General features: G+C 41.4%; 1 protein-coding gene across 3 annotated transcripts in view; it reads left to right on the top strand.

The window, feature by feature from the left end:
• The window catches only part of arid5b (AT-rich interaction domain 5B), a 104,047-nt gene that overhangs the window by 33,793 nt on the left and 57,616 nt on the right, over nt 1-12,638 (top strand). For all 3 annotated transcript variants that reach the window (XM_037544221.1, XM_017714511.2, XM_017714513.2), the window contains exon 4: nt 377-607. In XM_037544221.1, coding sequence (XP_037400118.1) covers nt 377-607 — 231 coding nt within the window. The remainder of the gene's footprint in view (nt 1-376; nt 608-12,638) is intronic.

Genomic DNA, 12,638 nt, shown 5'->3' with positions numbered 1-12,638 from the left:
TACTGCATTGTAAAACATTATATCTTGCATGTCTGTATTTCAAACCTGCCTGGCTTATCTCTATAGATAAGCAACATAGATTCAGGTTGCAGTTTCTCCAACTTCAGCAGAAGGACGTTGATTGAATTAGTAACCGCTCAGATGGCTGGAGATGGCGATGAGTGTCAGCAATGATCTTTTGCACTGTGCGAGTTGGCTCAGCAGTTTACGTAGTTCCATCCCTGTGTAAAGTTGAACATAAAAACAGCTTTCAGCCTGTAAGCAACACTTGGGACAGTAGTTGTAAAATGTTGTTGCTTTTTAGAAATGATGGCCTTATGTTGTATGCATTAAATGGAATGTACTTGATGATCTCAATTTGTCTGCATGCTTGCAGGTGATGATGCGGAGGAGAAGAGGGTTCTGGTGCTAAGTTATCCACAGTACTGTCGCTACCGCTCTATCATCGCACGGCTCCGGGAGCGGCCGGCCTCCCTCCTGACGGACCAGGTGGTGCTGGCGCTGGGGGGCATCGCCTCGCTTACCAGCAACACACAGATCCTCTACTGCAGGGACACTTTCGAGCACCCCACGCTACTGGAGAATGAGAGCATCTGTGACGAGTTTGGTAAGCGCTCCGCAAGTGGAAATAGTTGGAGTGACTTATTAACTGACCTGTTAGTTCACTGTCCACTAGTATTTCCATTAGTTTACAATTGATTTATCCATGTTCTACCTACAAATTCATTCTTTCAAAGCCACTGTTCCAAGTTATCAGAACCATCTAGCAGCGTTAAACCATCTGAAGCCAAATCTCTGCATTGCCTGTCAGTTAGATGTTTATCCCTAAAATCCTTGACTACGACTATCTTGTGTGACTTTTCACATACATAGAAAATATCATCAGGAATTATTAATGCACTCTGAATGTATATTGACATAAAAATACGTAATTTGATGAGAACTGTTGTTCTCATTACTTGAAATGGAATTTTTGCCAGCGTTTTGTAAGTCCAGCCTGGCAGCAGCTTTTGTGGGTGAAGCACAGATAGGTCAATTGTAGGGGATGCAATTTCTAGTGGACAGCGGCAATGATGGCGACACCTCATATGGTGTCTGTGGTAGAGTCGGAGTTGAATGAATGAGAAACAACTATATGGCTGGATTAATGAATCACTGAATGAATGGGCTGTTGGGTGGTTGAATGAATGAATAAGCAAAATCCACCCACACAAGAAACTGACGAAAGAAAAGCCCTAAACGTCTTGACCGAACAAATGTCCCTGTGAAGGTTGTGCTTTATCTTAATTACCTGACTGCCGCTAAACTCTCACAGGAGAGCCTTTGGCAGGGCGATGGGCTCTGGGACTGGCACGAAACAGGGATAAATGACTTGGAGCTGGTTTGATCATGCCACTGGTAATTGAAACAGACAAGCGCTTGGTCTGAGTGCGGCCAGGTCTTCAGTTGTCGGCCTGAAACCAGAAACCGAAGGCAGAGAGGTTCTCTGTGATGGAGTCTAGTACTCAGTCTAGTACAACTGAATTGTGTTTGGTTTTTTTCGCCCCTGGGGTCAGAAGAAGGTGGAATAGTCTGTTGGAGGCACACTTCTGACCTCAGGCTCCTTTTAAAGGAGTGCCTTGATGATACAGAAGAGGCACCATCTGTGGTCCTGTTGGTTGAGTCGTTTAAGAACTGCTCATGCTTTTGCGTGCAATTGCGTGCTGTCAGCAGTGGTCAGTGGCCTGCGCGACCTGGTTTTGGAAGTGAAACTCAATTAGAACACTTGCCTGAGCTACTATTAGAGAACAGAATTGCTCTTGATTTTTTTGAAATGAAAGAGTTTCATTTAGTATGTAAACATTTTGTGTGAACAAGTTGCAAAATGTACCCTTCAAGTCCGTACACTATAAATGGAAACTGAGCTGTTAAAACAACCTGATTTGAATTCATTGTTTGGGTGATGTCATGAAAACATATATCCGCCTGTTAAGCCCACAGCGGTTCAGCTCCACCCATTCGCGCTGCGCTTATAAGAAGTGTTTCAGACAGAGCAGCCAGTCAGAACAGTGATCATTTACATATATCAGTCTTAAAGGCGCAGTAACAAAAGCAGCCTGCTTAATTCTAAAGGAGTAAAGATAGCTTGGAAATGGGCAAATAGAAATGAATCGCCACAAACACAACAAACATTATAAGTGGCCGTCAGGGAGACAAGAAAAACGATGGCCCTTTCACAAACATTTAGAACTAAACAGCTATTTGATTCGATGAGTCAGACTTTTGGAAGAAATGTTATAATGCATTAAAAGTAAAAAAAAAAAAAAAAAATAAATAAAATTAGCTGATAACAAGTATCTTACCATATAACATATTACTACTGTGAGCACTGAAGTCAGAGAAGATCACGTATTTGTTTAAACAAATTTGCTTTGTTGATAAATTACATACTCATTTGATTCACAGCTGCATCGGGATGAATTCCACACAAGACCAAATTAAGCAGTGGATCATAACACCATGCATACATAGTATTTCTGAGTGGTGCCCCATGTAGAAATAGTCCGCTGAGCCTGAGAACGCTAGTTAAATTTTTTATGTGTGACTGTAAAGAATCCTTACATTTTTGCCAGGGTTCCAGTGGTAGCAATATTGATGAACAGTAGGGCTGCACAGTATTTTGTTGGTTAATTGATTTTGTCACGATGGCATAATTTTGCATATTGCTGTTGTCGGAACAAATCTCGTATCTCCATTTTTGATGTTTTTCAGTTTTTGACATAATTAAGTATTGTTTGCAATATATTGTGCTCCACTTGAATATCATGTTTCATTGTATTGCGCTGTGTATTGTAGTTTATTGTATTGCATGGCGCTGCAGGGCACAGAGTTCTGTGTTCAGCTCTGCTCCTTTTCTCTCTGTATCTACACTGACTTTTTTGTTTCTGGCAGTATCTGAGCTCAGGACCGTCTTTCTCTCTAACCTACTGGTTAGAGACAACGCACTTCTTGTTAGTCGCTCTGGATAAGAGCGTCTTCTAAATGCTGTAAATGTAAATTAAAAAATACACGTGGCGCTTTACATTGTAGGTACATTTCATGATGAGTGGACTTTAAGAAATGACCTAAAATGACTTGGAAAAGTCTGGTTCCATTGACTTGTATAAAAGTAAAGTATGTTTCTTTCTTCTCCTGTAAGCCATTTTTGAGATACGAGGTTTTGATCCGACAACAGCGATATGAAAATAAGCCAGTCACGTTGTTTATTTGCTGTATGCTGACAAATCACAGCTCCGTCCAAATAAGTGAATCACGCTATTCCTGCCATCTGACAAACGGAAGTTGTTTTGGTGAAAATAATGCAGAACAAGCTTTAATCATGTGGCATTTCTGATTCATCAGAGTACATTTAATATCATTGTCAGAAGAAAACCTCGTATCTCCAAAATGGTAACTTTACAGGAGAAGGAAAAAACCTACTTTACTTTCAATGTAAGTCAATGGAACCAGACGTCTTCCCAGGTCATTTTGGGCCGTTTCATTTGGTCCGTTGATCTTGAAATTCACATACAAGGTAAAGAGCAATAGGATTTTTCAAATTATCTCAAAAACTGAAAAATGACAAAAATGGAGATACAAGGTTTTTCTTCCGACATCAGCAATATATTAAATATTGCATATCGTGGCTGCAGTATTTGGCAATAGAATCACAGTACTGGTATTTAGTTGTTTTATTGTGCTGCTCTGTTTAACAGCAGGAGAGGGTGACTTTTGAGAAGCCACTTTAGACGTAACGATATATGATGATAAACATTGCTTGGTGACTTTAATCTTCACAAACTCACATACGCTAATCTTTCACTGAAGCATGAATTATACATGACTGTACCCTTAACAATGACATGAATATTTCATCTACTACTTCATATTGCGTCTCAGAAAGCTCACTGTACTTTATTGTTGCTTGTTTGGCTTCCAATTCAGATTCTTTGCCAAAGGGTCAGGCTCATGAGTGTGCAGGAATCCAGATTAGACCTTTCTGACTGGCCGCATACTGAGGCACTTGCTGTTTTTGTGCTGCACAAGGAAGGCTAGGGCTGTTTACATAATAACTTGCAGCAAGAACAGATTTGCGTAAATGGCTCACAATGTGCTTAATGGTTTATTTGTTGTATATATAGGACACATGAGTCAGCTATTAATAGCCTGGAATTTCTTTAATTACTGGAAAAAATCAGACGCAATCTTAATTCTGTTACAAACAGCATTTTTCTGCTTGTACACGCAGTGTTTGTTCTACAGTCTGACAGTTTGTGGATAAGCGTTGCATTCTTCGATTAAAATGCCTTTTCCTCCACCCCAAGCTGTAAACGGAGCTCTTGTAATAAGGGCTGTATAACAAGCCGTAATCTTATTTAACTTACAAGGGCGTGTTATTTATTAAGCTGTGAACTAAGTGCATGAAGTCATTGTTCATGTAAAAGGGGTTCCTGAGCACCGGGCTGCTCACAAAGGGATAGATTTGACTTAAAATTGTTCTGAAACACTTCAGAGACAGATGAGAATATCAGAGAAGAAAAAAAACAACATTGAGAATTTTTTTGACGCTTACTTGGCGGAAAATCTTCCGCATTTAGCCCAGCCATTAACTGTCTGAAGCGAATAACAGGGCTTCCAAAGGCTTGGCAACTGCGAGAAGTGTCAGTTAGTTTTGAGAAGGCTCCAGTACATCACGGAGGAAAGGCCAGCATTGTTTCAGGAAACTGTGGAAGCAGTGGTGTAGCTAGCACCCACTCTCGCACACCACATATTTTTAGTAAGTCGATCCTGGACATCCCCTGCCAATTCCAGTTTCATCTGCTCTGTCTTTTAATGGAAATATCCACAGGGTTTGCCTTGCCTGCCTGCTCCTTTGGCCACATGTCAATCTCTGTGTCTGTCTGTCTCTCTTTCACACTGTCTCTTTCCCTAAAGGAAACAAGGGCTGGTAAATTGACCAGAGACGTATCCACATATGAATGGCTTTGGGGCCAGGTGGACAGAAGTTGGGCACCCCGCTGGAAATTTGTAGCTAATACTTCATTATAAGCATAATTACAATAAGTAGGAATGTAATCATGATGCATTAAACTGTGCGAATGTTCAGCAGGGTGAACAGGTAACTTATTTGTTGACCCTTCAGGGCCTAACCCTGACCCCTGGGAATCATATGACTCCTGAACCCTCACTCCTGTTTCATTCCTCTCCACATCACTAATATCGGCTCTGTCTTGTGAAGAGATACGACAGATAAAAAATGAAATATGTTCCAAAATATGAATAGCATAGTATCTAGCTAGTGTATGTACATAGTTTGAGTTAAATAGTTATAGTTTTGATTGTTATTATTATTACCTGTAATGTACTGTTGTGTGAAACTGTCATTGCACTGTGGCAATAAAATGTTTTGATTTATTTTACCTTTTAATAAACCTTAATTGAAATACTACAAAACAGTTAAAAAAGTGAAACTGAAACTGAAAATAATTGTCATTGATATGAAAAACTGTAAGCACAGCGATTTTTAACACGTAAATTATCATACATGCAAACTCACCTTTCAGCATTTTGAGCGATGGAAGATGTTATTATCTTTTTATTGCATTATTGAAAAGGGGGGAGGTGGCTAGTGGGGCAGGACACTGAGCTACAGTATTATGTGTACATCTTTATGTTTACAGGTCAAAGACATGCAAAGGAATCAGTACAAATATCTTTATTACTTAGTGCAGTTGAAAAATAAAGTTTTTGGACTTTCCCAATTAACAATAGCTGACTGCTTTGCTTTGTTGAGCCTGCCTGTAAGATAAAAGGAGACAGAGCTTTATATGAACTTTATAGCTGTGGGGTGATCCAGAGTTGTAAGAGTTTGGTGGCTGTAAACCTGCCACTAGGAGACATGTCAGGAGTGAATCACACACATTTGAGGAGTGTTTAGTTTTAGAAACGAGCTGTATTGCCCGCAGAGAATCCCTCCTCGGCCCCCAGAAACAGCACATTAGCAGTTCATGTTCATTATTCAGCCAACCCACAGATGTAGCATTTCATTTTTACTCACCAATTACATCCTGAGTTAATGTTACCGAAACGTGAAATGAGAGCCGTGTTTCATGAGCGGCGGTCAGTTTCTTTTTCACGTATTCTTCAAAACAGTCATCAAAAAGGGGTAATATGCATAAATGCTCACTGTTTGCAACCCAGATAATCAGCATCCACTTTGTTTTTGTGTAAAATCCACTTCTGTGGACTGTTGTAACCATCATGGGAGCTCAGCGACCACCAACAAATGACATCATAAGTTGCGATCGTTGGCGTCCAGCGTAATTTTGAAGCCGCTAGAAGACAAAAGAGGCAACGTCATCTGTATTTGTAACAGATGTGAGGTCTCGAAAGATGTTGGCCACATTTTAACATTTAGTTTGGAAACATTTGGAAAATTTATAGAGCAATATTTTTAACAAATTAGCCAAAATACACCACTGGACCGGACCCCGCTATTTGTTTTCTGAACTTTTCACCTTTTTTCGCTGCTGGATTTCATGTCTAAATACAGTAAGGCAAGAACAGTGTTGTCGTGTTGCTCTGCCATATAGCATGTGTTGCAATATATTGTATACAGTGTATTACTCAGGGATGTGTCTCCCATGCAAGAGCAGATTCTGACAAAGGCTTGGAGAGAGAGAGAGAGAGACAGAGAGAGAGAGAGAGAGAGGGAGAGAGAGAGAGAGAGACAGACAGACAGGAAGTGCCTATTTAGAGGGCCGTGGTTAATGGTGGGGGGGTGAATTATTGAAGAGTGTTTGTACGTGGATGCTCTGTAATGGCCACGCTGTTATTCGTCCCCTCCTGATTCATTTCCTGTCTCTGAGGAGGTTTATTTTTAGGAAGTCATTATTATTATGTGGGCATATGCTTAATGATTGCAGAGTGAAGCACAGACCTACTGCATAATAACCGCATTATGGAGTGGAGTGAGTAGAAAAAAAACGGGTGACTTTTTTATTATTTATTTATTTTTCTCTCAGTGAGAGGAGGCATTAATGTTCGCCAGTTGTTCCTGTTGTTAGGACACATGTTTTGTGGCGAGCGATGTGATGTTCTCTGCCTCTTGACGCTCTCTGAGGCCTTCGTCTTTCCGTACGCAAAGCCTCGGGACCGGTTAGCGCCATCAGGTTAAGACTATGCAGAAGCAAAGCGATTGTTGTGGCTGTGAATAAAAGCGCGCGAGTTAGCGAGTTAGCGAGAGTTTTTTCCCTTCTTTATGTTTTTTATTTTTAATGAAACGCTACACGGGCTAGCCATCCCAGGCCGGCTGGCGTGGAGTGACAGGAATGCAGCATGTATGATTACCGGCCGTGATTGGTTGCATAGCAATGAGGACGAGGAATTAATGATAGCCTGTTGTCTAGTGGAGAGAGTGGTGGGCTCACAAAGGAGCCCATTGTTGTTTATCATTGAGGGGCCTCTCTATCGCAGACATTGTTCAGGAGTGTTAATAATTTGCACTTAACTAAATCAAATTGCAGGCCAGCAGTGCAGCACTGCCGTCTTTGACTGGGTTCCAAGCATTCTGATTCCATCCTTCGCCTCATTTAGGGCATTGTTTACCATGTACGCTGCAACAAAGTGGGTCATTTATTTTCCTCCCGGGAGAAGAAGCAGTTTCGCAGACCTCTGCCACCGTGTCCATATAGCCAACTGCATCACTTTTAGAAGATTTAGATTAAAGTCTTGCAAAAATCTTCACATATTTCCCCTTTCATCAAAGAGCGCACCCTCTATGTTTTAAGTCTGTCTATGAGAATAAACAAACGTCTATACATAGCTACAAACAGCGGCAGCCCAAATTTTTCCATGCTTTTGTCCATTTTTGTAGATGATGCGTACAGTGTCAGAAAGCGCATAAGCATGCTTATGTGAGATTAATGCCTGGGGCTTTCTGGCCTAAAACTAGCCATAAATATTATGTAATATTCTGTAATGACGCATTGCATCCCTCAGCCTCATCAGTTTGACAGAACATCCATCAGTGTTCTCTCGCTACGACATCCAGCTCGCAATACGCAGAGACAATATTCGGCCACTGGGAATAAAGACATCTTGATTGTTAAGATTGTTGTACTGGCTAATGCAGACGTGATATTCAGGTAGCAGCACCATGAAAAAATAGCAGCTGTCTGTAATTTTAAAAGTTCCTCCCGCCTTCAAGATGCACTGAAGAAAATCTGTTGCTACTCTTACAGCACCGCTGTAGGACACAAGCAGGCATGTTTACAGCTGATATATAGATGGTGACATTTTTCTTTGGGAAAGTGTGTCATGATTTACGTTGGGATAATCTGACAGGTATAAGCTGCTATTATTTAGTAACTACATTAGCCTCAAGGCTTCAGCGCAAAGCTAGAGAAACAAACTTCAGACACAAGACCTGTATCGATCAGTCGGCTGTGTATGGGGTAAGAGGGAAAAAAATCATGTAAATTTTCAGCCATCTATCCCTAGAAGAGGAATTCAGAGGTTTTGTGAGGACTGATACCATATTTCAGGTGAGCTTGGAGGCGTCTGAAGGGGATTTATATTAACGTTTTGCCTGCATTGTCAGGCCTGTGTGTTTACTCTTTAAGAGAGCATAGCGACTCTGGCAGGGCCTTGAAGGAAGTGGGCACTGGCTTCTTGTGCGAACATGTGGCTCACAGAACATTTGAATAATCGGATGCAGGGAAAAGATTTATCATCCCGGCCGCGTACGGAAGAGGCTTTTTTGAATATTGAGGAACATCACGCAGCCCCACCCTTCCATCCCCTGCGCTGTTACATCGAGGAAGGAAAAGAGGGAAAAAAAGTTGAGGCAGAATTACCTATTACCCAGTTCCTTTTGCAATCGGATCCGGTCCTCAGGCTTGCCGCTTAAATAAACAAAAGCTTTCTCTCAAATTTGATTCGGCATTAAGACTTTCCAGAGAATTTGGCGCACTTCTCTCGCTCGCTCTCTGGGCCTATTTATAGTGGCTATTTCTGTTCGACCACATAGGATGTGAAATTCTTTGTTGCCTTCATTGGAAATCAAATCCTGGTGGTTTGTTTGCTTGAAAATATGCTTTGTACCCCACCACTTCTCACTATAGACGAAAAATTTCCCAAATTCCATCACAGACCTTTCTGTCTCTCTCTTGTGCTAGCCTGTATTTGGCTTTGCTAGATTTAATGCAGGTTATTAATGCCATCCAGATGTTAGAGTCAGATCTGTTTCAGCAGCGCAGACTGAGAGCACGGACAAGCCGAGGCAGGCTCCATCCACACTAATCACTTAATACACTCAAGAAGAATTGTATGAGCAGTTAAGTAAACAGAATGTAAAATGATTACTGTTTTCCCCCTGTGCAAACCCTACAATTAGCCTTGACACAAGCTTTTACAGTGATCATTTGCATTAAAGAGCGGGGGAAATCGAGAGCAGCATTACGTTTTAGCTTTTGCCGTAGTCGACCGTACAGTTTTCACATTCCATCGCACTCTCTCCGTCTCCGTCTTTATGGACTACTTTTGTTTGACGCATGTGCTCAAACGCTGTTTTCTGCATTAGGTTTGATGATTCAGGGCTTTTTTTTCACCCATTTCCCAATCTGGATTGAATTACTAAAGGTCATGCATTTTTTAATAGCCCATATGCCTCATCCATGTGTCATATTAAGAATTCAAGGCCAAAGTGAAAGGCTGACTCTTTTTTTAATCCAGAGTTATATGTTTTTCTCTCCTTCCGTCTTCTCTGCCTGTTCGAAATAAAAAATGCCTCTTAAAATCTGAAAACGTTTTACCCCTGAGTGGAATTTGCATAATTGTCTGGTGAAGTACAATATTCCCTCCTTTTTTGTAATGAATAACATACAAGCCGTCCAGATGCACATGATTGCGAGCTCAGTGCGCAGAGTGGAACCTTGAGAACCAGCGCTGGCTAAGGGAGGGTGATTGGGAGGGGGGGGGGGGTGTTGGGGGCGTCCTGTTCTTGTGCTCTGTGGTTTTCTGGTGTGACTGCGGGGTCAGTATCATCAGTTCAAATGCATTTTACAGCGCCAGGCTTCGAAATTTTCTCGCATGCCAGATTGTTTGGCGGTTTCCCATTCTACACAACGCCAGCAGGACCATCTGATAGAGTTCACAGTGTCTTGGTGGACATTTACAGGACTTCCCACACCCTCGTTGCAAAGAACGCTTAAAGGAATAGTTTGGCAAAAAAAAAACAAAAAAACAGACATACGGTTTTGCAAATGCTTTTGACCAATAACCAACTAAACCACTGATAACGACTGAACTTTGTATCACTGTATCTTTAAACCAATGGGGCTGACAACTATATGTTCATGATTATATACCACAATGACTGGAATATATAAAGACAGGCTACTGAAAGATCTACATTATAAAGTATAAAAGAAGGTATATTAACAACCCATTATTGCCCACATTTAAATGAGCATAAATGCCGTGTCCAGAGGAAGCTTTGACTGAGGGTACCTCAGTAGCTCTCAAAAGCTGTTGCCATCCCCCACGTCCTTCTCTCACACCGCAGTGCTAATCACCACTTTTTTAGCTGTGTGCTTCATTTTTTAGCAGGTCTATGTAATAAAACCACTTCTCTGTGGTGCCTTCCATGCGTACTAATAAAAATAGATAAACCTAATTAAAAAGATAAGCCTGCCTATTCAAATAGGAACTGCTGTTTATTGGAAATGAAGCAAAAATTAAACCTTAACCAATAGCATTGTTTATTTTTACATTTTCAATTAACAGTTAATTGGTTAATCATTTACAGTCAATCAAGACTGTATGTTTGGTGTCTGAGGTTTTCTCCCTTAGATGTAAGTTTATCGACACAAATGGGCATCGTGCAGACATGCCTTTGTAGTACCACAGTCACTTCAAACCAGTTAGGCAGTCAGTTAATCTCACATAGACTTGTTCAGTATGTGATATACTGTTAACTGTAAAGATGAACTGAAGTCCAGACCAAATGCAGGCTAGAAGGCTGCTGTTTTTACCTACGTGACATACTTCTGTAAAAGGTGGTACAAAATAAAATGGACAACAAAATAACTGATCATCTGAAAAGGGTGGAATGGTTCCTGTCTTGTTTTTCCTTTGGAGAGGTTGAATTATAAAGCTATGTTAGCCTCATAGTCTCCAGTGTAATACTAAAGAAGCCAAACATTTTATTTACTGTATAAGAAAGAGGGATATTGTATAAACGTTCAACTGTTCCATTGATGTTCATGGATAAAATCTGCTTTTCAGGAAAAGACCTGAGGAATGGCCTGAATGGTCCAACTTGGGATCTGTATGCTTGGTCAAGCCTGCAACACATTTATGAATCGCGTATAAAATCTGGCTTTTCCGTACGATTAACATCTGAGAGAGGAGGGGTGGAGTGAAGGAGGGAGGGGCTTTTTCCCCCCTTCAGAACTTTTCTAATGTGTGTTTGTAATGCATCACGTCAAATTACAACCAAATTGCCATTATTTGGCCCTAATGTTGTAGAGGGCCCATGAGCCTCTGCATTCTGACAGCTGTGAGTGGAACAGAGTACTTTATTGAAGTGCTTAGAGCCCCTAAACACACACACGCGCACACACACACACACACACACACACACACACACACACGTGCATTCACTCACTTAAACAGCCATCTCCTATTCCTTTTTTGTCTTTAAGCCTATAGCTATGAATGACATCACCACCACAACCCCACAAGTCGTCTGTGGAGGGACTGTTGGAGCAGCAAACGGTCTCCTGTGGCCGGAAGCCTTTAAATGCAAGGAACAGAGCATCAGGCAGAATACCTCTGACAAGCATCCAGTGTGAGCCATCAGCTTCTGTTTTTACTCTGGGATACATTAACAATATCAGTACTGATTTTTTTGTTTTTGTTTAAATCATCTCTCAGGTCCTGGTATAAGGATTGAGGCTCACCTTGTTGGAATGAATTATCTATTTGACTTGACATTTGAGGTTGCGCTGATTATTTTTAGCGTCCTCCTCTGCGATTTGGACTAATTATGCCACTGGCACTCCCTTTTGGTAATGAAAGCTCATTCTTGGCAATAAGTCCTCGAGAGAAGCGCAAGGAGCCGACGTTTGTCGTCGTTCCCTCTTCACGTTTTTCTGAAAGGAGCCCCATGCTGGCATTATTAAGTTGCCGCACAGTCGTAGCCGTGATGAGCATTGATTCGGAGTGCTGCACGGTGAAAGGAAAATATTGAGCTTGATTTTTTAGGCCCGTGTATCCCCGATAGACTACTTACAGCCGAAATAAATTATTCATGCCGAAAAATGGAACCTTCCTTTCAGGACTCAGTGTGATTTATTATTTTTTTAATACAGCAGTACTGCTTTGGTTTATAGACAGTCAGAAGTTGGAGGTACAGTGTTCACAGCTTTTTCACGGAGGAATGTGCTCGGGTTTCTCGGCCCGGTGTGTTCGGACGCTGCTTTTTGTGTGCGTGTGCTGCGATTCACGAGGATGTCAGCGCGTCCCGCCATAAACATTTAATGAGGCTGTAGCGGCAGACGTGAACGAAATGCGCAGCAAAGCCTCTGATAAAAGCTTTAAAGCGAGCAAAGGGT

This window comes from Pygocentrus nattereri, chromosome 13, assembly GCF_015220715.1.
Source record: "Pygocentrus nattereri isolate fPygNat1 chromosome 13, fPygNat1.pri, whole genome shotgun sequence".
Classification (NCBI taxonomy): Eukaryota; Metazoa; Chordata; class Actinopteri; order Characiformes; family Serrasalmidae; genus Pygocentrus; species Pygocentrus nattereri.
Note: the sequence above shows the minus strand (reverse complement) of the source record. Positions and strands in the feature narration are given on the sequence as shown.